We start from the raw sequence: 25,500 nt of genomic DNA, 5'->3' as shown, positions 1-25,500 counted from the left end.
GGCTCATCCTTAATCTTAATCTTTACTAGTGTTCAGGCGTTCCATCCTTAATCCTTACCAGTGTTTAGGCGTTCCGTCCTTAATTCTTACCAGGGGTTAAGGGTTCTATCCTAAAATTTTACCAGACTTAGTGCAAAGACGCACCATCCTAAATCCTTACTAGTGTTTTGTGTTTCCATCCTTAATCCTTAATTTACTGACCAGTATGAGGATTTCAATCCTTCATCCTTGCCAGTGAGTAGGCAGTCAATCTTTTATCCTTACCGGTGTGTAGGCGTTCCATCCTTAATCCTTTACAGTGTGTAGGCGGTCTATCCTTTATCCTTACCAGTGTGAAGGCAGTCAATCCTTTATCCTTACCAGTGTGTAGGCAGTCCATCGTTTATCCTTACCAGTGTTTAGGCAGTCTATCCTTTATCCTTACCAGTGTGTAGGCAGTCCATCCTTTATCCTTACCAGTGTGTAAGCAGTCTATCCTTTATCCTTACCAGTGTGTAGGCAGTCTATCCTTTATCCTTTCTTCCAGTGTTCAGACATTTTATCTTTAATCCTTTTCAGTGTTCAGTCATTCCATCCTTAATCCTTTCAAGGTTTCAGGCATTTCATCCTAGTGAATTCTTTCAACTGTTCAGGCATTTCCTTTTTAATCCTTTCAAATGTTCAGACATTTTATCCTTAATCCTCTCGAATGTTCAGACATTTTATCCTTAATCCTTTCAAGTGTTCAGACATTTTATCCTTAATCCTTACCAGTGATCATGCATTCCATCCTTAATTCTTTCAGTGTTCAGGTGTTCCATCCTCAATCCTTACCAGTGTTTAGGGGTACTACCTTTTTCCTTGCCAATGTTCTCACTGGGCGTTTCAGCCTTTATACTTAGCAGTGTTCAGGCATTCAAGCCTTAATACTGACCAGTAAATATGTAGTCATTTAAGTTTATTTATAATAATAGTGCACAATAAATCACACATTGATAATACTCAACAGATGTACATAATAATAATAATATAGAAAAATTCAGCAAACACAACAAACATAGATATTTTATGATAACAATTGTCCCTTTCCTGTTTAATTATGCTTTCAAATATACTTTTGGGTATTTAATTGCTCCATGTATTCGAGGCACAGGGCGCTCTATCCTTGCATCCATTTTAAGTCCTTTATAACATCGGAATGTCTCGGGCTTCTACCCTCATACTTTCGGGAAGCTCTTTCTTCCTCTGCTGTCTCTCTCGCGCAATGGCCTCGTGATAATAGCCGTAGTATTTCCCGCGGTCTGATCGCTCTAATGGGACGAATGCGTCTGATTTCGGCCATGATAGGTCCTGTAAGGCCCTAGGGGGCATGCTCGGGAGGTCACGTGTGTATCCGAACAATCGGCACTCCGGTACACCCGTCTGTAGCAAGCCTATGTCTTTGTGATAGTAGCCTAAATGAACAACAAAGAAAATTAAATAACGATATGTTGTTCTAAATAGCTTGTTGTTCGATAAATATGGACCTTTGTTCATTGAAAACATGACATTGTATGGAAAGCAAAGAAAAAAATCCTAGTCAGTTTAAATTCTCAAAGTCTTCGTTAAATTACCGATTGCTTTGCATGCATGAAATAAAGGAGAGGATGTATTAAACCATTCCACAGACATATTAAACAAGCTCTAATTATTCTGAGTCTTTCATTAGAAATATTAATGCCCAGGGGTCAGCTCTTATTGACTTAGACAGATGCCGGAGTCCTTCTAACAGTTATTACCCATGGGTCAGCCTTTATTGATTTAGACAATTGCCGGAGTCTGTATAAAAGTTATTGCCCAGGGGTCAGCTTTTACCGATTTAGACAGTTGCCGAGTATTTCTTTAAGTTATTACCCTGGGGACAGCTCTTATTGATGTAGACAATAGCCGGAGTCTTTCTAAAGGTTATTGCCCCGGGATCAGCTCTACATATATAGGAGAGTTACCTGGGGGCATGTCCCTTACCTGAGGGCGTGTCCCTCTGTCTCATGAAGTCTACCCACTGGTCCTCACTCTGCATCTCCTTGGCGTCCCTCCTCGTATCCCGGGGCAGTGACCGGTATTGGTGGTAGTCCGTCCACCGCCTCTCTGACGGCACATAGTGGGAGGGTCCCCGCCAAATCATGGATTTACCGTCCCCGCTCGGGTAGTTGTCCACGGGGGTGGAGTTATAGGGGCCCCGGTCAAACAGCCTGGTCCCGGCGCTTGTTCCGTACTCGGGGCGATGCATGGCGTAGGAATCTAAACAATGACAGAAGTATTCACAATGTTGTAATATATATGTATCTACTGTATATATAATGATTATAATATTTTTAAGGAGGCTGCATGGGTGGTCAACTTTTCCATCATACTTGAAATTTTAGGTATGAGTTATTGCTATGAAGTAGTATTTACTAAAAAAGAAATCAGAATATATAACATTTAAAGTTTTAATATTTATTCCCTAAACACATGTATCTTTATACACAACTCCTCGAAAAAGATCCATCTTCATGCGCGGATCCAGAAAATTTTTCCAGGGGGGGGGGGGGGTCCGAAGGATAATTGTGTTTGCCAGGGGGGGTCCGAGGCATATTTTAGCGATAATTTTACTATGTAAATTTAATAAATTTTCATTTTCCAGGGGGGGTCGGGACCCCCCCCGACCCCCCCTCTAGATCCGCGCATGATCTTAAAGAAAACCGGAGTTATTGGCCTTGATTGCTTTCACATCAATGGGGAGGGGATGTCCCCCATTTCAAAATAATAAAAATCAAGAACAAATGCAACAAAAGGCAAACTTACTGGACCAAAGATAGAGTAAGTATGTAAACAAGAGAGTCAAACTGTCCGTTTAAAACTCCTTACCTGTGACAGGTGATATAAACACAGCTAAATATCGATCCGGTAACCAAGTGTGTATTGCGATGTAAACATCCGGTCCCAGAGCAGGTACGTAGACGGGGGTCCTTCCTTACACCCATCACAGCAAACAATGCGACGATTTTCAAGTCCTTTCTGTTAATTTTCTTAAATACGGTAAAGAATAAACTCTTTGCTTCAGACCGCAGAAATATATAACATTTAGAATGAACGTTGACGATGTGAATGGGGGTGGGGGGTCTTCGAGTAGCAGTAGCAATTGAGGTCATGTAGGGTCTACTAATTAAAGCAGAGTCATGTTGAGAGGGTCTGTTAAAGAGACACGCCTTCTCCTTCGTCTCATTTTTCAACCTGCCATTATTTTTGTGGGACATTATACTGTGTTGTGTATATATTTGAATAATATACATGTATAATCTACTACACACGTTGAAACTGGGGGAATATTTTTTACATCAATAATTTTTGACAAAAAACGGAGCATCTCTGCCCGTCAGCCACCCCTTCCATTAACTACAGGTCCGACATTTATACTCTTTACACGTTTATCGTGCTTTCTTTTCTGACCCATGTTAAAAGTATTGACAATTCTTCCAGAATTTTTTCTGTGGTTCAAATGGTCATGTATTTACATGTAATAGTTGTATAGGCGTACGAAGTAAATATTCGTGATTATTACGAGGGTGTGGACCTTCATATCGACAAGAGTGATAGGTTCATATAAATTGGTACTTCCATTGTTGTTCCCCATGCTGTAGAAAAAGTCAAACCACAAACTTATCAATTACAGATCTCTATATATGCTTTGTGTTTTTGTAGAGAAACCTAGCTGTACCTATACCCATACCCATGCCTGATCAGGCCTCAAGCGCATAAACGGAGAAAATAGACTAGTTTTATTCATGCGCGGATCCAGAAAATTTTTCCAGGGGGGGGTCCGAAGGATAATTGTGTTTGCCAGGGGGGGTCCGAGGCATATTTTCGCGATAATTTTACTATGTAAATTTAATAAATTTTCATTTTCCAGGGGGGGGGGGGGGTCGGGACCCCCCCGACCCCCCCTCTAGATCCGCACATGTTATTGCAACACCTATATATTGAAAAACCACTATTGAAATAAATCATTAAAAGTTTAAAATTGATTCAAAGTGATAGAGTGGAATAGTATGCCAAATTATCAAATAACCTTGTTTCCTTTTAAAATTTATGAACCATCCATGTACACTACAACATACCCTGTATTTTTCAACTTTCTGTTCTCGGTTTATGGTTTTGGGGACAGATATTATTTACTTCAGTCTTTGACCTGACCCAACGTCATTAAAAGTTTAGTATCATTCAACTCATTCCTGAGCGCAACTCCTTTAGAGAAAAATGCTCAAACTTGAGGTCAATATTCACACTTTCACATTTGTAGATGAATTTTGACTTGTAAGTTGGTGACGACGAAGCATATTTTAATACCTTCTATTTTGATTGACTAGTAAAGCTGAACTTTTGTTTATAGATCTGTCACCATGTACCGGCCAGAGTATGGGACGAGCGCTGGAACCAATGTCCGTCTGAGGGGACCGTACAATTCCACGCCTGTCAACAACTATCTCGCGGGGGACGGGAAATCTCACGTGTACATGGGCCCCGCCTACTACGTCCCCTCAGAAAACAGATGGATCAAGTTCCACGAGTATCGCTCCATTCCCCGGGAAACAAGGCGAGACGCCATACTGATGGAGTCTGAGGAGCAGTGGGTGGCCTACCAGAGAAAGAGGGACAAGGCAACTCAGCCCGGAGGTAAGGCACGACCAATAAACCGCACCGTGCAGCATCAAGGGGGCAGGGGGGCTTGGAGGATGAAAAAATTGATATGAAAATAAGGAAATTAGGATTGAAATTGAAGTTATATACAATGCAAGCCCCCCCCCCCCCCCCCGGATTAGGATTTTGAAGATTTTGGGAAAAGCTTTTTTTTTTTTTCTCGTCAAGATTTTTTTTGGATGAGTCTGGCCCCACCACTTTCAAAAACGATGCTACGTGCTGCCGTGGGATTTATAACAGACATCAAAAACGTTATTTACATGACAAAATACCACAAAAATACTCAGCAAAAGGAGCAAGGGGTCACCTCAAACGCAGTCTATCAGTTGGTGGGGGGGGGGGGGGCAAATCAACATTCAATTTTAAGTTTATTTGGGAAATGGTGTGGATCAACGCAATAGCAAAACACTACAACGAAGGAATTAAACACAAAACCCTGGGATAAGCCATTACAAAAGGATTTAGTCGGAGTAAGGTGCTGCCACAAATATTTGGCCCAGGGTTAAGACACTACAACAAAACTTCAGTTGAGGGGGGGGGGGGAGTGGGGGTACTAGAAATTTTACTTAAAATAATTAATATCCAATAACATATTGTTTACTAGCAATTTATAAAGTTTATTTCGATTTATAGGAATAACGATGTCTGGTAAACCAGAGGCTTACACAGGAGTTCCTGTTCCAACACTACTTCCTTGGCGGGAAAATGCCTGGACTAAGAACTGGTCAGGGTCGGGCTACTTCCTGCCCTCGGGAAACAAATGGTTCCACGATCAGGACTCCCCCGCCATTCCTAGGGAATCCCTGATGTTTTATAACGAGGAAGACTGGATCAAATTCAAATACATGACAGAGAACCAATCAATGGCGCTCAAGTGATCACGTGACCAAGTGTTGGTTATGGGTGGATAATTACAAATTGTTACATATATATATATCAAATACTGTTAAATGTCTGTTATATTTATAATGTTTCTAGATATTTCATCTAGCTTTGCATAATAAATAAAGTTGACCTACAGGTTTTATTTTTTACTTCTAAACAGAACAAGGTGTGTAGATGGTATGCAAAGCCTTGTGATACACAACTAAACGTGTTACAACTTACTAGATTCCTGCCCTAATTTCTTCAATTTTCACGATCAAAATGTCAACAAACTTTTAATTGCTGCAAGAACTTTTCATGAGGTTTAGAAGAGCCTCAATGTCGTGAATGTTTATCACAGTTTTCAAATGACTCTGGTATATCCTTTTCTAGATAATCTACATCTTGACTGCGGATATTAGCCAGTTTATCTCCAGAACATCATGAATTAAAGTTGTCGCAAAATATTGTTGGTTACTGGTATACTGTATATTTTTACTGCTTTACATGGATATTACCCATGTAACTCTCTCACTGGCAAAATCAACCAAAACATCAAAAATATCAACATTTATTCAAAATAATCACATTAGGCTTGTCTATTGTACGATTACCGGTTTTTAATATTAAACTATATGTAATATTAAATGAATTTCTGATAAAATTATCTTCTCAGAAGATAACAGAATGCGTAGCACTCCAGTGATCTCAAAATCAACTTGATCACAGATTTACAAAAAAAATCACTGTTGAATTATCTGTCGTGAGTTTGTGGCTGATCTGATGAGGGGGGTGAGGGTGTACGGTGAGATCATTCACAGCGGTCGGGGTGGGCCCACTGGTCAATGGATTTACCAATCTTATTCTTCACCGACTCTGTGGCCTCCGTGAGCTCTTTGATGACACTCTAAAAGAACAACAGACAACATTTGAGAGATAGTCAATACATGTATATGCTAATAAGTTACTCCAAAAGTTACCTAGGGATATCAATACATGTAAATGAATATTTATGAATTGCCTGAAGTGTCCATGCAATTCTGTAAAGACAGTTTATTTAGCACATACAATAGTTGGTAGATATTGATTTTTTAACAAGTCAGCATAGATTTGATTACTGCGAAGTGCATTTCTGAATTTATATTCTTGCATAACAGCTTGAAAAAGTTTTTTTCAGCCAAAATTGATAAATAAATTACACATCAAAATGAATTAGATAACAGAATATCCTTAAATACCATACCATAGTGGTCAATACATGTATGAATACCTACACAGGTAGATACATCTCTGCATTATCTAAGGTACATGTAGACCATTCATGTATTTCTTTCAACTACTGTAATAATCCAACTTTTATTTGCAATCAAGAAATATTTGTGAGAACCTCTTCACAGTAAATTATCTTGCTGCGAACCTGTCTTTGCCAGATGGGTGTTGTATCAAAACCAGTGTGGATAAAACAGGCGGCGCGTACCAGTTAATCTCCGGTAAATCATAAATAAAGGTTGGTTTATGGTACGTGAGGGATGTCACTATACCTGAGAAGTTCATTAATTCAACAACAAAATACCTGCGGTAGATCCACTATCTCACAGTTCTCCACCATCTGCTCTGGAGTCCGAGCGCCTACTATGGCCACTGGTACATTGGGCTGGTTCAGTACCCATGATAATGCAGCCTTCGCCATTGGAACATTGGCTTTCTTACAAATGTCATTCATTTTAGCTATAGCCTGAAAACGATGAAGATTGGCTTGAATAGTCATACATCAGAGCCTTGAATTGCAAAACTGTGAATAGATATCAAAATACTTTGCATGCATTACTTTGCTGACAACAAAGCTGTCTTTACTTTTAAATGTACCAATAATTTCTTATCATTGTGTAATACATGGTGAAGTTTCAAGTCTCCACTGGAAATTGAATCTAAGGCCTCTGACGTACCATGCCAGTGCTCTAACCACTGAGCTGCTAAGACCCAATATATTGACAGTCACTCACACCTGTTACATGTAACATGGTGACAATTGTATTCTGAGGATCTTACACTAGAGAATTTTACAGAGATTGAACAATGATGTATGTCAATGTATGCTTTTACCTCAAAGACTTCTTTCTCTGCCCCCTCTTGTCCATGTCTTGCTAAATGGCAACTTTAAAAAATGTGTTACAAATTAGAAAGCTGCCCTGTCATTTAATAGAGAGAGATAAAGAGACCAGTTTTTCTAATTTCTGCCAATTAAGAAATTTTAAATTGATCCTCTTAATTAAGAAATAGCAATTTACCTTCATGAACCATAAAAAATGACCAAGGGGAAAATATCTTTTAAAATGAGTAGGTATTTTTTTTCACAGAATTTGAAAATAACTGAAGGCAAACTTTTTACCTCTCAGGAGAGAAGAGCTTGCCCCGGCGTCTGCCCATGGGAACGTCGTCAACCTTGAGGAACTTCCCGGTCAGCAGCCCTTGCTGTAGGGGGGAGTAAGCCAGGATGCTGGCCCCGTACTTCTGACTGGACGGAATCACTTCATGCTCCACTGACCGCCACAGCAGGTTGTAACCAATCTGTGATAAGAGAAGGGCAGAGGTCATACAACAGAAAGGGACCAAATGATGAAGGCTAGCACACAGTCTTGTATACTGGCATCTGTTTGCTGGGAAGTCAAACAATTACCAATCAAATCTACAAGTACCTTACTTTTTTAGACAAGTTTTTTTGGGGGCTTTAAACTAATAGCTAATAATTAAAGAAAAAATTCCAAAACTATTTAGGTATTTCTCAATAATATCTTTATATAGAGCTTTTCTTCTCATGGAGATTATTATAGTCTGAAAATGGCCATGATCATCCAGCACTCTTAACATTGAAAATACACAGCACAAACTTAGATCTGGGATAGAAATTATCAGAGATTAACTGTACTTTGATTCTTTTGAAATCTTGCCTGGTTTGATACAGGTTTTCCACCTGCATCCACAAAGTTTTTCATGTTGACCGGTCCAAAGTTGGACACTCCGTAGTACTTGATGCGGCCCAGGGACACCTGTCGCTCTAGCTCCTTCACCGACTCCTCCATGTTCTCCAAGAAACTTGAAAAGTGCACCTAAACATTCAAATATTATTTAAATATCCATTTAAAGAAGAAAAGATAGATACAGTTGATTTTTGATGTCTCAAACACCGATATCTCGAATATAATGGATTTGTCAAAGTGATTTGTAAGTCCCAACGACTTATTTTTGAAGTATTTTCCCCTCGATATGTCAAATACTCGGATATCTCAAAGTTTTTAAACAGTTCCATCTAATTCAAGATTACGAAGTTTGACTGTACTTTACTAGCAAAGAAGTTCTATACCATACATGTGTGATTTGTTGTATAATAGCCTAAGTACTGCCTACTCCTACTACCTCAGTCTACTGTAAATTCCTTATATTACGCGAGTACTTAATTTCGCGATCACACTGGTGTGTATCAAATCGCGAGAATATAAAATCGCGAACGTGAAACTTTTCTTCTTATGTCTTTTAGTTTTCAACTCTCAGAAAATAATGGCGAGATTTTAAAATCCGCGAAGGATGCCTCTCCCGATTTTACGCGGATATTATTTCCTCGCGTTTAATTAGGAATCTACAGTATTAGCTAGTGGGTTAACCTTCTACACAGCCAATTGTGCCTCACATGAAATTCAGGTGAAAACACATGAAATTCATGTGAAAAGAGCTTCACATTAATTTCAGGTATAGCTGGTTCAGTAGAGCATCTGTTTTTAAACTGAAAACCCTTCCAAATATGGACTGGACGGCTGAGTACAAACCTGCAGGAGATCTACATAGTTGGTCTTGAGTTTATTCAGGCTGCGGGTAACAGCTTCATCGATCTGCTGGGGGGAGTAGGGAGGAGTGTTTGGCCCCTCCCTGAATCCAAACTTGGTGGCAATGACCGCATCTTGTCTGCGGCCCTCCAGACACATACCAAGTACCTCCTCCGAGCCAGCGTAACCCTGAAATAGAAACATACAAGACCTGTGATAGTGATGCACACCCTGAACTGGTATTTAATGCACACCCTGTAGAAGTTTATCACAATTAAATTACCAGAAATGTTTTTTTAATTATTAAATATATTTCTTTAGTTTAAACCATTAATATCCCCTATATAATACTGCAAAAAAGATGGCAGTATACATTACAGTATTTTACTAAAGTTTACCTGTAAAAACTCTTTTTTATTTTTTATTTTTTTACCAAAATCGGCTAGTTCAATCTATATAGAGCATTGACCTATATTCCCTGAAAATATGGTAATTGTATAGTCATATTGAATAAATATCTTAGGAACTGTTTTCTACAAGTTTTGAAATCAGGAAATAGTTCTTTATATGAAATGTTGCATAGTACTTTTAAAATAGTAGTTTTTGGTAGAACAATTTTAGTTGTATGAATATTCATACAGAATATTTCACATAGCTAGAGCTTTTTTTTTCTTAAACTTGCAATTGTGATATTGTCTGGATTTTTCCCATATATATATTTCTGTCATCCTCAGTTAAAATTGGCTGCTGAAACAGGAAAATGCACTCAAGCTTCATTCATAAGATGGCGGCAAAGGAAAATACATGTAACTCTGAAGGAAAATCTGTCATAGTTAATACTATAGTAGACCTAGGACAACACAATAGCCTCAGGGTGAGAAGTCATGGGGAAATCTGTCATAGTTAATACTATAGTAAACCTATGACAATGCGATAGCCCTCAGGGTGAGAAGTCATGGGGAAATCTGTCATAGTTAATACTATAGTAAACCTATGACAATTCAATAGCCCTCAGGGTGAGAAGTCATGGGGAAATCTGTCATAGTTAATACATGTACTATAGTAAACCTATGACAATGCGATAGCCCTCAGGGTGAGAAGTCATGGGGAAATCTGTCATAGTTAATACATGTACTATAGTAAACCTAGGACAACACAATAGCCCTCAGGGTGGGAAGTCATGGGGAAATCTGATAAACAAATCATCAGCTCTTACCTCGGCTGTATCAAAGAAATTCACGCCAATCTCAAGACATTTGTCCACAATTGCTTTGGATTCCTAAAAAAATAAGTATAAGTGTTTATTTAATTCAGACAAGAGAATTCTTACAAAATCAAGCTACTACAATAATGTTCTGTAACATTTAGCTTAAAATGACAAGAAATATAGAGCTGGTGAAAACTCATAATTTCAAGAGTTTTTATAACCCTGAAAACTGCCATAGTATTGCTCATATTTTTTGTCAACAGATTTTGATTCAGCCTCTCAAACAGTATATATAAGATAAATAATCACAGTCAAAATGGCTCTCTTTGTGTAAATAAATGTAACTTACCAAATAAAACATTTTTCTGAGATGTTAAACATATAAGTTTTATACATATACCATGTATACATCTATATATATGCATACAAAATTAAATACAAGTCCAATTATTCAAATCTAACTCAATTTGAATTTGAGTTAAGCTCCCCTAAATTAATTCGATTCTGACTGATTTGTTTATTCAAATGTTGATAAATAAAATCTAACAACTTAAATATTCTACCCATTAACTGTAAGCATATAGATAAATAAACCTCAGTATTTGCCCATTCTTTTATTTCTATGGACACAACCTTATTTCTTAATGATTTAAGGTTTCACCTAATTTCATTTACGCGAGTCCTCCTAAAATTGACAGAGCTATTTCAATACCTTTGATTATACTGTAATAGCTTCAACCCATGGATAAACATGCAAAATAAAGTGTGTGTTTGGTCACGGGAAGTTGAAAGGAACAGTAATTTCATAATTTTCACAAGGGACAGCTTTGTTGTTTAAATTTCTTACATTTTACATAAATAAGCTGATTCAGAATGAGTGACTAAAGTTATTCTATATATCAGTAGGACCTTGAGGTCAAGGTCAGTGGTGACATTTGATTCATCCTTTCTGCCAACACTAGAGAATGGATTATACACCTATCCATTATCATCAAATCTTGAATTCTGCTGACTATGTGTTTGCTCTACTATCTCCTCTAAATGTGATCCCCATTTAAGTACTTTGTCAAATTTGACCTAATTTGATATCAGTCCAACCTGGGGCCAACTCTGGGGAAAAAAATTTAACCATAAATCATCTTTAATACACTGAATAATTATTTCATTTGTAATTTCTTTGAAAATTATTTTTGTTTTAAGAAAGAGGAGAGGTTTCATTGTAATGAAAATTTGAAACTAGTTTGTCAATAGTGGTAGCTAATGAACATACATTTTCCCAAACCCCATCCCCCTTCAACTATCTAAGACATGTGATACACGTGTATGTCTGGACTTCAATGCTTGGACAGTTATACTCCACATGAATAAATCTATCTGATATGTTTCTTGTGTCCTTACAAGCATCTTATAAAAAGACAAAATAAAATTTTTAAGTAACATCTGGCATGCCACTGTCATTGTTAATTTTTCCATGAATATTTCAACTAGTGTCTATTATCTGCCCTAGCTGTTTGGGACATGGTTCTTGTTGTTTGTCATGAATAAGTGATATTGATTTAAACCACAGTGGGGGGGGGGGGGAATTAAGTAGATTATGTTAGACAGGGTGCATACACAGAGAAAGCCCACTCTTCAAACCTGTCTACTCTTTTTGATGCCTAAGTATATAATTAATAAGGTTTAGTTGTTCAAATTCAGAATGTTCATAAAACTGAGAGTGAATATATAGATCAGACAAAAAGAATTTAAAGTATGACTGTGCATTAACTGATCAAGAGGAATATACAGATTGCGGTCTGATAAAAGTACTGTAATGCCGATCAAGCGGAATCTTAACTAAAAGATTGAAGTCAGATAAGAAAAAATATAATTTATATACAGGTATTTAGGGTGAAGGTGTAAAAACCCCACATGTTTTGTTTGACATGGGTGAGGGAGGGAGGGTCTTGGTGAAAAATGTGATAATATATCTTTTTTATCAGATGCTGAACTTTCGATATCGCCCTTAAGAATCCACGCCACTTGGAATCTTTTAACAAATTTTATTAAATCTCAAGCGAAAAGGCCACATGACTGCGAATTTTAATTATTGCAGTAGAGTTTCATCAACAAAAAATAAAAGAATGCATTCTATAGGCCTGTATATTTCAAAAGTTTAACGCTTTGTCTTCCATTTTAAACGAGCTATGCCATTAAAATTAAAATGCATGACCTTGTTGATTTCTCTCGTACTTCACCCCTTGCGGCCCCCTGGTTACACCTGGGAATCGATGGATAGCGGTAACAACACATACCTCGGGGGTCTGAGCATCCCAGTTCACTGTATCTTTACCCCCATTAAACTGCCAACACCCCAAACAAACTCTGGAGACGTTCAAGTTCGTCCCCGGTAGAGTGATGCGTTTAGCAGCCATTTTTCCTACTGTGAAATGAAAGTGAAAATAAGAATAAACTGGTCCCCTAATAGTAGTATGATTTGGCTAATTACCCGACTGGTACCACCAAGATTTGATTATCGGCCAAATAGCCGTTCATTTGTTTAAATTTTTTTTAAGAAAAGAGAAGAAAAAAATCTTAGAGCCATACTGGGTGTTTAAGTTTGATGAAGCCAAAGAAATGTATTAAAAATCTATAATTTCAGAAAGCGACTATTCGGCATGCGCTACGCCATTAATGATTTGACATTCAGTCGATTCTGGATTTGTTGGAACGCTTTTCAGGCACGTAGCATCGGGGGGGGGGGGGGGGGGGCAGTCCCTCCCCCCCCCCCCCCCCCCACACACTTTTTTGCGAAGCAAAGATTTTTCTGAAATTTACATACAAAAAATTTAATTAACATGGAGTTGCCCCCCCCCCCCCACTTTTCTGTGACCATGTAAAAATTTAATTGAAAAGAAAATAAGGAAATAAACGGTTAAATTGAAGTGAAAAGTATAGCTCCCTCCCCCACGGATTAGGATTTTCCGGATTTTGGAAAGTAACCTTTTTTTTGTTTTGTTTTGTTTTTTGCCTGTCAAGATTTTTTTTTGGATGAGTCTGCCCCCCCCCCCCCCCAACTTTCAAAAACGATGCTACGTGCCTGCTTTTGAAGAAAACATTTCAACTAGTGCATGTTGACTCGCGAGCACGGAGTCAAATATACCGCAAAAATATGCTTGCAATGTGTGCATTGATTAGTCTGTAACATCTGACGTTTTCCGAAACTGTCTGACGTTTTTCTGGCTATTTTAACAAATATGATATTTTACTTGCCAGCCGAGTTTAAATATCAAAATCGTTCAAAAAGTCAGGAAAAGGTAAGATATCTCGGATTCGTAAGGCTATATTGTAGCTCAAGTAAAATTGTTAATGGATCGATCGGTTAACTTTTTAAGAAGTGAGGTTTCATCGAATTTTGCTGAAGACTTTGCTGAATTTTCGTGGATTTGGTGTTGGGCTAAACCGCGAACTTACATATTTATTGAAGTGCAATACCTAATGATATAACCTGTTATATTTAAATATCGACAATTTAACATATAAATCCTAGCTTGAAATTGTGATTTTTCAAGTATTAGATAGACAAAAATTGATGTTTCCGAATAATGATGATTCCACAGTATTGTGCCCCTACAGACTGGTTTCACAGAGAACAGAGACAACAACTTTTTAATGACAATATTTGTTTTATCAGAATTCCCGGATTAGAAAAATTACCATTCTAGACTACATTTCTTTAGTAATGAATAACTTCTTCATCAATATCAACAACTAAATGATATATAAAACTGTTCTTTTACAAAATCATCGAACAAAATGAAATAACTTTTAACATGTTGAGAACAAAGCATGTCTTATATATTACTGGTATTACCCACGTTATGTAACAGTCTTTGATCGGCCATGTTTTAAAAAATTACAATCAATACTACGATATGATTCTGTTTTCCCATCGAAGTCAACACCAAACGGAGTCCCCGTTTCAAATCAATTAATACGCATGCATTAATTCCTGATGTATGAGTCACTTCTAAGTCAGAAATTGCTTGCTCCTGTTGACTGAGATTCAGCAAATCGATCTGGGATCAGAATGTACACACATCCCTGGCCGTACTCTAACTGAGACTGTCCAGAAGCTATGCTTGAGGCCAATAAGATCCCTAGGTCTTCTTCGCCTCCCACGAACCTAAAACTCGCATTTAAATTCTTCGACAGTCAAGGTTTGCTTCATTAAAACGAATATCCAATATGCTATCTTTGTGAAATATTACTCGCCCATATATAACATGTTCGTTGAACATTTATTCATATCTGTACAGTGAGAAAAGAAAAAGTGAATTCGTTTATCTATATATATACAAAAATATTATAGAGCTGATGTTATACAATTACATTGAAGGATATACCAAGGGCGGATCCAGGACATTTTCCGTGAATTGGGAGTTAACACACCGTATTAAAAGAGCCCTGACTTATAAACTAGGTTTATCGACATATAAACTAGGTTTATCGACATATAAACTAGGTTTATCGACATATAAACTAGTTTTACTGACTGTTAGTTAGTTATAGTAAGCGATTAGCTAACTATAGTTTTCGTCTGTAAAACCATGTTTAACGGTTGTAGACTATAGTTTACGAATTTTAAGCTATTTAAGTTATCTGTCTGCAATTAATGTTAACGACAGAATTGGCTGATAAATAAAGAACTATATTATATAAACAGGCACTATCTATTTTATTATACTGAATGTCTTATTTTTTAAGAAAATTTTACTGCTTTTAAATAGGAAAGAAGTGAATTCTACGGCGAGCCGTACACGCATAATTTACGCGCATGTAACAATTCGTTGTGTTACCCGTTGCCAAGTGTGTTGCTAACGCTGAGGGTAATAGAACGGATTACAAACTGCGTCTAAACCAATCAGATTTCAGTATTTAACATGAAAGTATAATAATATAATATTATTTACTTTCGTTAACAATATACATGTAGTAAAGGTCTTTCGAATAACATGTACACGGATTAAACCATAAAAACATCAAGGGTGGAAAACCCTTTAAGAGTTGCTAATTGTCCTTGTGATAGATCCACAATCGTAAAAAAACTATGCTTTAAAAATCGCAAATGGTTGCTTTTAGTATTTTTATAATTAATAGTTTTACAGTTCTGAAGCACAGATGATTGCGTTAACTATGGTTTACAGGTGTGAAATATAGATTAACTTCGTTATATAACTATTTATAGTTATTTGTCCATAAACTGTAGTTTACAACTGTAAAACCTAGTTTAGCGATTGTAAAACAATGATTAGCTTATCTTAATTTGTATATCAGGCGTGCCATTCTTACCACAGGTGCTTGAGCAAAGGGCCGTACTGAATGTACCGTTTCCTTTCAAAGTTAAATAAGTTTAAATTGATAAATTTTAAACTTTTAATGTATATAACACATAGACCTGTATAATGCAATAATCACAGTACTATAAAGTACTGTATAATGTCAAAGTTTAATTAAATACATAGACCTGTATCATGCAATAATCAAAGTACTAAAAGTACTGTATCCTGTCAAAGTAAAATACATAGACTTGTATCATACAATAATCAAAGTACTTAAAGTACTGTGTCCTGTTAAATTAAAATACATAGACCTGTATTATGCTATAATCACAGTACCTAAAGTACTGTATAATGTCAAAGTTTAATTAAATACATAGACATGTATCATGCAATAATCATAGTGCTAAATTAAAAGTACTGTATCATGTCAAAAGTACTGTATCATGTCAAAGTTAAATACATTGACCTGTATTATACAATAATCACAGAACGTAAAGTACTGTATCATGTCAAAGTTTAATTACGTAGACCTGTTTCAAACAAAAAATGTAATAATAACGAAAAGTAAATCAGGTTGTTTAACTATGTCTCTGCTAACAAAGTTTGTTCTTAGTTTGTCAAGTTGATTGTTTGAATCGTTTATATACTCAATAGATATGTACAGATTTTTCAATTCTCTTAGTAGGATCGATTACATAACTTGATCATGACCTGTTAGGGTATTGTATAGAATTTCTAAATCCAAAGTGCATTCGTTGGAGGAATTTTAATTTAATGTAAACATGTATGTACAAATTAATATTAGTAAATGTTTAATATAATCATAATTATGTATTCTAATTTTAATTTTGTTAATGGTAATAAACAAATTAAACCAAAAATGAATTATTACATGTATTTGATGTTTCAAAACATAAATTGTCACAAAAATTCACAATTCCAAAAAATAAGGGGTGGGGGTGATTCCTATTGTAGTATCTCCATTGACAGTTTATTTACATGATTTTTCATTGTGTATACAAAAAAAAAATAATCACCGATACACCTTATATCAAACAAAGCGTGTATTGTTATAAAGCATCATTGAAAGAATTAATATCTTAAATTTTATAAACCCGTAGGCACCTTCAATTTATTAAGTCTTGACCTTATTGAGCAAATTTGAGATTTGCCAATCGATAAATTCTATTATTTCAGATCCAATCTACAGAGTTCAAAATTTTCGTCATGCAGTTAAACATAATTTTCTTTGCTCAAAATGAAGAAATTCCCTGAGTCTCGGGTCAGTTGATCTGTATTCCCGGTCAAGAAAGTTAAATGTACATGACCTCATTCTGATTGACAAGGCACCGTAGGTAAAGCCGAGATCCGCCCCCCTGGTTCACATTAGGTCATTGTGCCAGATCCGACTGCAAACACATACTTGATTCCGAGAGAAAATACCACGTTCTCTAAAACTTCGATTGTGCAGCGTTAAGCATATCCTGGGAAACGACTGTTGCGGGTTCAATGGGATGCTAATGGTCTAGTCGGTATACATTGCTGTTAGCTGTTGATTGTGGGTATATATAGATCTACACGGCTGGTAGGGATATACCGTGATTTTTGACGATTACAATGGCAAGTGGTAAGTAACCAAACACATTACCCTAGATCTTAAACAAAATAGTGCATGGGTGAAATTACGTAGTGCTTTTGTGAAATACACTTGAACTGTTGAAATTATGTGTACACTTCTCTGTATGTATGTAACTTGATAAAGAGATATAATTAGCTTTATGACAGCGGCGGAGACCTTTTAAATAGACACCGTGACCTTTGGAACCCGGTTGGTGTCAGATTTTATTTCTTTTATTTGGTGACCACTAAAATAACATTTTGCCGCCATCAGAAATAAACTGGGCTATTTTTATACGTGCACCTGATCTAATTGAGAAAATTCGCATGTACATGTATTACTCAAACATCACGTGAATACATAAACTAAATTTAAAAACATGACCTCTTAATACATTGTATGCATGTCCTTGAACTTATTAATATACCTGTACTTGGACTTTCTAATATACATGTATTACAGGTAAAGTCTAATGCACTTGGATATTTTAATAGAGTGAAAAAGTAATAAACATTTTTAGATGTAAAGACACACGTTTTGGATAATTTTCCTCGATTTGATATTTCTTTCTTTTTGGCATTTAAACCTGTAAATGCCCCCAAAAAGCAGGTTGCATTACCAGGTTTTTGGCAAAAAAGTTAGAATATTCTTTAATTTTTCTTTAATTGCATAAAAATGCAATTGAATGCTTATTAATAAAGTCAGGGTGTATATTTTCAATTGAAACTATTAATCCGAAAATAAAATTTTGGAATAATGTAGTGGAAATCTTCAGATTGCGGAGATAGGAGAAAAAAAATAATAAAATGAATCGACCACAGTTCTCACGCTTTCATTTGATGACGTAAGTGTATTTGTGAGAAAATCCGTCTCAATAGTTTATGTATGTAGGATGACGGTAGCTAGCACTCAGTTGACCTATAATTAGCCAGCCTTCTTGGACTTTCAAGAAGTATTCGTCATAGGTGCGATAAAATCATAGAGAGTCGATCACGATCGGCGTAAGGCAACAACAATTTCTATATTATACACGTGTTTATATCTTGAATCGCAGCTGGACATGAAAATTTAATCATGATGAAGTTATGCATGCGGGTATATGTTTAAAAAAAAATTCACTTCTGCTTATCGACACTTGTATTATTATATTGTATTGTATTATTATGTATAATTAGACCCGTGACATTACGATTTAAAGCTTATTAATTAATTGTGTACCTCATGTACCATTGGCTTTAGATGGTTTAAGTGAATAAACGAATTGAATTGGTATATTATTGACGATTTTTCATTTTAAAAAAATCAGTCTTCACAACTAATCTGACGTGTTGCGGTTTTCGCGTATGATTTTTTACCTTTTTTAAAATCACATTGCAATTATAAGATTTACAGATTCGGGCTTCTTTACATTGTATTATAGATTTTTATATCTCTCTGTGGCTCACATGAAGTCACATTATAGTCCTTTTCTTCAATGTATTGTCAAATACATACATTTTGAGAACTCCTCTATCTTATTAATGTTTTTTGTGATTTTGGACACCACGCGAATCATTTGAGACCCGCATATCATTTAATTCGACAGCCGCGTATATGTATACAATTAATTAATTAATCGCCATTCCATCCATTGTGTCTTTATATTGCTTTATCACAAACTTTTTTTAACCAGGAGGTTGTTGCGACATCCATACAATTTTTGGTTGTTGCTTTAAATGGCTTCCGTACATGCAATAACCCACATATCTTTTAAAAGTTGAATTTACAAGGCACAGGTTACAAGAATGTGGGACATCCTACACTAGACTCTTCGACCTCTTGATAATAGTTCACCTGTTCTGATTTTTTTTTCGGGGGAGGGGGGTGTTTAGTCGTGAATTTTAACAAATTTTCATCACTTTTTTATTTTATAAAGTTGTTTTAAAGAGTTTTTTCATAAAAAATACACATGTAACCAGTGTATATTCGCAAATTTATTATGATATAATTTTTGTAATGAAATGTATTCCTTTTATTGGATGACATATGAAACACATGCACATTAAAAAGAAAAAATACTAACAATATAATTCAATGAAAATTAATTAAACAATGCAATTATCTATAATATATATAAACTTAAAAAAATATATTAATAATAAAAACATCAGCTACTTTGATATTGTTCGCCTTGTATATCGTTCTAACGATTGTACTGTTCCAATATTATTTTAGGGATTCCCACTGTCTGTGACAGCCTCGTTTTGATTGTTAATCTCAGCTCTATTGATCACTGGTAACTTGTCTCTCGGAGTCTGTCATACAGAATAATAGTCTATTGATTTCATAAACAGCAATGTTGCTCTCATCAGCATTACTGTTTTTTTTAACACAACGGAAACCAAAATTTCTCTTATTAAGATTTAGATCAATAGTTTGATGTTCACCACAGAGCGATAAGCGTGATTTAAAATGATGTACATCGATAATGTACATACACACGTTAGAATAAAATAAACGAAAATGAAATTATTTCAATCCGAATACAGTGCTACGCATACAGAAAATATGCCTACTTTGGATTACGGACTTTGAGATTGCGCAATTGGATATAACTCGTACAGTCTCGTACACGTTTATCTCTCTGTGATCCGTCTGTATCTTGTACAAGATAATGTTAATGGTTTGTTTAACCGTTTTTTACTTCACCACAGCGCAGATTAGAATGGTCATAATAAATGGTAATATTCATTTTTTGTTCTCAGTTTCATCTTTGCTAATAAATAGTGAGTGAGTTTTCTTATACCCAATTAAAAAATGGTTCTGTTTCCCCATGGCTATATAGTTGCTGAACATTTTTAGGTCAATGCCTTTCCTATGGTGATGACCTTTGACAGATGACGACTGATTACGATTACAAAATTATTGACGAATGGTAGCAATGATAGAGAGCACCATATAGCCCCGGACACTGACGACATACTTTGTAAGCAGAGACATAGTTACACGATCTAAGTTACCATCCCCCGACCATATTAATGAACTTTGACATGATACAGGTCTAGGTATTTAACTTTGACGTGATACAGTACGTTTAGCACTTTGATTATTGCATGATACAGATCTATGTATTAAACTTTCTCATGCAGTACTTTCAGTACTTTGATTATTGCATGATATAGATCTATGTATTAAACTTTGACACGAAACAGTACTTTTAGTATTGTTATTGTTGCATGATACAGGTCTATGTATTGAACTTTGACATGATACAGTACTTTCAGTACTTTGATTGTTACATAATACATGTCTGAACTTTGGTATGATACAGTACTTTCAGTACTTTGATTGTTACATGATATAGGTCTACGGATTGCGCTGCTGCAGTTATTGGCGAGAGAGAAAACGGCCAACATTTTGCAGAAGGCTGAACAATACATCTCGGAGGCCGCTAACAATGGCGCCAAACTCGCCATTTTGCCGGTAAAATGTCTCGATTATAGTTTCAGCTAAACTTTTTTTTTCTTTACCGTCAAACGTCATCAGCTATTCTGATTTATCTTGCTTTGAAAAAAAAGTACACCTTGGTATAAAGGATTTTTTTGGCAGAAGGACATTTTTGCTATAAAAAACTAGGTAAATGTACAAGTATTAATTAAATACATTCGTTTAAAGAATTATTTTTACGTTTGCATAAAATCTATTTTCCGTGAAAGATGCATTACATCTTTTAATCTAGACACTTATGTATATTCACTGTTAAAGTTGAAGATTTCCAATTACAAAACCCACTAAGATCGTATTGTCCTCTCTGACGTCATTCTAACTTCTGTATGTAGGATATGACGTCATTTTAACTTTTGTATGTAGGAGCTATTCACCACGGAGTGTCACCCGCCGATCTTTGTGCAGAAGAAGGAGAGCATACCGGAAGGAGAAACCAGCAAGTTCATCTCTCACCTGGCCAAGAAACACAGCATGCACATCATTGCAGGTATCGCTCCTCCACCTTTCATTCACTCTTCATCCACCCTCCATCCACTAACTCTCAATCCACTCTCCATCCACCCTCCATCCACTAGCTCTCAATCCACTCTCCATCCACCCTCCATCCACTAGCTCTCAATCCACTCTCCATCCACCCTCCATCCACTAGCTCTCAATCCACTCTCTATCCACCCTCCATCCACTAGCTCTCAATCCACCCTCCATCCACTAGCTCTCAATCCACTCTCCATCCACTAGCTCTCAATCCACCCTCCATCCACTAGCTCTCAATCCACTCTCCATCCACCCTCCATCCACTAGCTCTCAATCCACTCTCTATCCACCCTCCATCCACTAGCTCTCAATCCACCCTCCATCCACTAGCTCTCAATCCACTCTCCATCCACTAGCTCTCAATCCACCCTCCATCCACTAGCTCTCAATCCACCCTCCATCCACTAGCTCTCAATCCACCCTCCATCCACTAGCTCTCAATTCACTCTCCATCCACTAGCTCTCAATCCACTCTCCATCCACTAGCTCTCCATCCACCCTCCATCCAACCTCTCTTCACCGTACGTATTTAGCGGGAAAGGCAAAATGATTGATTTCATTGCTAAAAAAACCCTAATGATGCATCCTTCATTTGCGAAAACCTTATTTCATTATTTACCAGTGAAAAACGGGTTTTTGGCTATCTTTACAAAAGTTTAAAAATAAAAATTAAAAGAAAAGAAAGTAAAACCACTTGTCTGGAAACTCGCATGCAAATAGAAGTTGGTTTACAATAAGTGTACCTCGAGTTTTAGCCTTCTTGGTGTAATCAATGCTGAGGAAGGCGTATTCTATGACCCTAAAAATGCAGTGAATACCAGGTACATGTATATCTTTAATGGAATTATATCAAAATATTTTTTTTCTTGTCATGTAGGTTCTATAGCAGAGGAAATCAAGGGCAGTGAGAAAATGAAGAACACTAGTGCGGTATTCAATCCAATGGGGAAGTTGATTGGGAAATACACCAAGGTATTAAACTGGAAAATAAATTAGTACACAAGGAGACTCATCAGTCAGAGAGTAAAAGTATGGGGAACTAGTATGGAAATACACCAAGGTTAAAAGCCTACGGAAATAAGTAGTGTAATACACATATATATGAGTTAATACGTAACAAGAAATGTTCTAACGAGTTTACCGGTAAAAAAAATATCAAGGTAAAAGTCTTGAATTTAAGCTGTTTAAGCTGAAAATTCGTAAATAAAATTTTAAACGCTTTTCAAAAAATCAAGCTCATGTATAATAATTATTGTACTTACCAGCAGCAACCTTCTGAAATGTTTGCATGGCTATAAGTTGGCGAATCTGTATAGTCATAAGATTCGCCAAAATGTCCGCCACGCCAACATTTCGACGATTACAGTCAATTCACAGATGCACAGCTTTGACGTGGACATGGGAGAAAATTTTTCCATCCATGAATCGGACTGGTTTGAGCATGGCAACAACACGTTATCTTTTGAAACGGGTACATTATATTCATTCAAGTAGAAAAATGATCGTAAGTGTGCAAGTGGCATTATATAATAGCGTCTTTTACTAATTAACAATTTTTAATTGTCAATAAGTCCATAACTAATTAGAAAAAGACAATAGTATTTTTATACCATTCAAAAGCGTGTCGTATTTTTAGAACTCTTTTTTTTAAACGTCATCTGTGTCATATCTTTTGCTGAAAAAAATGTAAGAAATTGATACTCAGTATATTGTTAGATTTGAATAAATCCTTTTGATCATTAAACAGATGTAATTATATAATTTTAAAAGTTCGGCAGGTGTAATAAAAGTTTTTTTTGTACATTTGACAGATGAGTGTAAAATCGGGGTAGGAATATGTATTGATCTTCGCTTTCCGGAAGTATCCAGATACTATACTGAACAAGGTAACGCAATATCCGGATACTTTATTACAAATCACATTGGAAAAAGTAATATAGGATTTGTATTTCATTTTGACGAAATTACTGTATTCTAAATTCAGTATTAATTAAGGAAAATAATATTATGTGATTCAATGGACATTTCACGGTCCTAGCTTTATAATGTTGTCCGTTTTATGACGCTGTCATTATTCAAATTTTGCGACCCTTTATTTGTTATTAAATTGTAGGGTGTTTATTGCACGTGTACCTTGGAGCGTTCAGTCAGGAGAAAACTGGCCCAGCGCACTGGGACGTGCTACTCCGTGCACGTGCGATAGACAACCAGGTGTACGTGGCGGCGTGCTCACCGGCGACTGACCAGACTCACCACTACGTGGCGTGGGGACACAGTGCTGTGGTGGACCCCTGGTAAGCTCCTCACAGACAATGGGCATTATGTCTTGACAAGCAAAAAAAAAGGGAGGGGGTCGTTATGGTTATGTATAACTTTGCAAATGAAGGTAGGGAGGGGGGGCTAAGCCCCGCCCCTCCAGCCACCCCCGGTTCCGACGCCTATGTAGACTCTATTAATTAGATTCCTTTAAACGGAAAACTCTGTGTAAAGAAAAAGGAAATTTTTCAAATTTTAAAACTAAAATATTTGGATTTTTCTCCACTAAATGATAGTTGGTAGTCAAAAATAGGATAATAAAAGAATTGATGCAAATCTTACGAAAACACAAACGTTGAATATCTGGCCGTCTTTACTGAAATAACAGTAGAGAAAAAATATCTTTATATTACATTTGATTTATAATTATATTAAGTATTAAAATATAGACATGCTTTTTGACAGGGGAAAGATAATAAGCCAGGCGGACGGGAAGGAGACGCTAATCTACGCTGATTTAGGTAATTTTCATAATGCAATTCTTATAAATAGATAAAATGTACAATATAAATCACGTACACTGTGATCACACGTGCATTATAAATCAAATGTAATATAAATTACTTGCAACATGAATCACGTGTAATATAAATCACGTGCATTATAAATCAAGTGTAATTTTAAAAAAACACGTGCAACATGAATCACGTGCAATGAAGGTCATATATATAGGTGATCTATCAATCGCATATTTAACGTGTATAAAGTATTAGATAAGTGCGTGGGATAAAAGTCGACATAAAGTATAGCATTGGCAGTGATAATGGTGCTTATGTTTAGACCAAATCCAAGAAGAAGGGGTTTTACGTTCACATTTTAATTACGTGTACTTATAATCCACAGTTTCCCTGTACATAATGGTAATGGCAGTTTGTATTATTATTGTAACTGTACATTTTTCTGATGTAATGCCCTGTGGATAAACACATCTTAATCTAAATTGTATTCTATTCAAGTGTTTATAGATCAATGGATGGGATATATAAACAGCAAACAAAATGCCTTCATGCTTTTTCTCCTAATTCTCTCCTTGTTATAAAAATCTCCCGGAATGAATGTTCTTGTTTTTGTAGATATGAATTATTTGAATCGAGTAAGACAACAACTGCCGGTAGAGAAAATACGCCGCAAAGATCTGTACCATCTTACTTACAAATGGTAGACTATGTTGCAAATGGTTGTGAAATGATTGTTATATACAATGTATATAAATACCGCCTAGCATTCATATGACGGTGAATTATATACCATATAAAACAGAAGTAGTGATTTATTGAATGATATATTGTGGTTTAAAATATTGGACGGATACATGGCTTCGTGACGTCATTCAATCCACCGTGATTTTCAAGATACAAGAAGGACAGGTATATTGACAATCAGCTAGTGGCTCCTAAGCTTGTTAATGTTGTACTGTTGGATCTAAGTATTGAAATTAGTATTAATTGTGTTCATGTGAAAAGTAGTTTAATTCTTACCATGCATCATGCCAATGTATTGAATCAGTAATTATATTCACATGCACTCTGTATATCGTACTTGAACGGATTCAGTAATGTATAATTATGAGAAAGATCAGTGAAATGTATAATTATGTATAATTGTAATAAAACATCAACTTAATGAAGCCTGATTTTA

The 25,500-nt window shown here is 36.1% G+C and overlaps 4 protein-coding genes across 6 annotated transcripts; 2 read left to right on the top strand and 2 right to left on the bottom strand.

The window, feature by feature from the left end:
• Window positions 1-920: 920 nt before the first annotated feature.
• Window positions 921-3,028, bottom strand: LOC105346545 (uncharacterized). Of its 2 annotated transcripts, none has more exons than XM_034453978.2 (3): window positions 2,869-3,028; window positions 1,984-2,259; window positions 921-1,433 (listed from the first exon to the last, which is right to left on the bottom strand). In XM_034453978.2, the coding sequence occupies exons 2-3, from the start codon at window positions 2,246-2,248 to the stop codon at window positions 1,165-1,167; spliced, it is 534 nt and encodes a 177-aa protein (XP_034309869.2). In that variant the 5' UTR covers window positions 2,249-2,259; window positions 2,869-3,028; the 3' UTR covers window positions 921-1,164. The 2 variants fall into 2 exon arrangements, with proteins under 2 accessions (XP_034309869.2, XP_034309871.2); XM_034453980.2 differs by having other exon boundaries at window positions 2,806-2,961.
• Window positions 2,726-5,718, top strand: LOC105346399 (uncharacterized). Of its 2 annotated transcripts, none has more exons than XM_011454945.4 (3): window positions 2,726-2,820; window positions 4,391-4,674; window positions 5,332-5,718. In XM_011454945.4, the coding sequence occupies exons 2-3, from the start codon at window positions 4,401-4,403 to the stop codon at window positions 5,574-5,576; spliced, it is 519 nt and encodes a 172-aa protein (XP_011453247.1). In that variant the 5' UTR covers window positions 2,726-2,820; window positions 4,391-4,400; the 3' UTR covers window positions 5,577-5,718. The 2 variants fall into 2 exon arrangements, with proteins under 2 accessions (XP_011453247.1, XP_011453246.1); XM_011454944.4 differs by lacking the exon at window positions 2,726-2,820 and adding an exon at window positions 2,825-2,952.
• A 401-nt stretch (window positions 5,719-6,119) lies between these two features.
• On the bottom strand, window positions 6,120-13,040 carry LOC105346544 (1-deoxyxylulose-5-phosphate synthase YajO). The gene is made up of 8 exons (XM_011455170.4): window positions 12,882-13,040; window positions 10,597-10,659; window positions 9,384-9,569; window positions 8,511-8,669; window positions 7,952-8,130; window positions 7,666-7,717; window positions 7,136-7,297; window positions 6,120-6,469 (listed from the first exon to the last, which is right to left on the bottom strand). Exons 1-8 carry the CDS (start codon window positions 12,999-13,001, stop codon window positions 6,374-6,376), a joined length of 1,017 nt encoding a protein of 338 aa, XP_011453472.3. The 5' UTR covers window positions 13,002-13,040; the 3' UTR covers window positions 6,120-6,373.
• Window positions 13,041-17,287: 4,247 nt separating this feature from the next.
• On the top strand, window positions 17,288-25,483 carry LOC105346543 (omega-amidase NIT2). Its single transcript, XM_034453982.2, has 9 exons — window positions 17,288-17,535; window positions 20,870-20,988; window positions 21,376-21,499; window positions 22,424-22,518; window positions 22,924-23,017; window positions 23,358-23,432; window positions 23,660-23,840; window positions 24,268-24,323; window positions 24,936-25,483. The coding sequence occupies exons 1-9, from the start codon at window positions 17,526-17,528 to the stop codon at window positions 25,022-25,024; spliced, it is 843 nt and encodes a 280-aa protein (XP_034309873.2). The 5' UTR covers window positions 17,288-17,525; the 3' UTR covers window positions 25,025-25,483.
• Window positions 25,484-25,500: the final 17 nt, after the last annotated feature.

This window comes from Magallana gigas, chromosome 10 (assembly GCF_963853765.1).
Source record: "Magallana gigas chromosome 10, xbMagGiga1.1, whole genome shotgun sequence".
Classification (NCBI taxonomy): Eukaryota; Metazoa; Mollusca; class Bivalvia; order Ostreida; family Ostreidae; genus Magallana; species Magallana gigas.
Note: the sequence above shows the minus strand (reverse complement) of the source record. Positions and strands in the feature narration are given on the sequence as shown.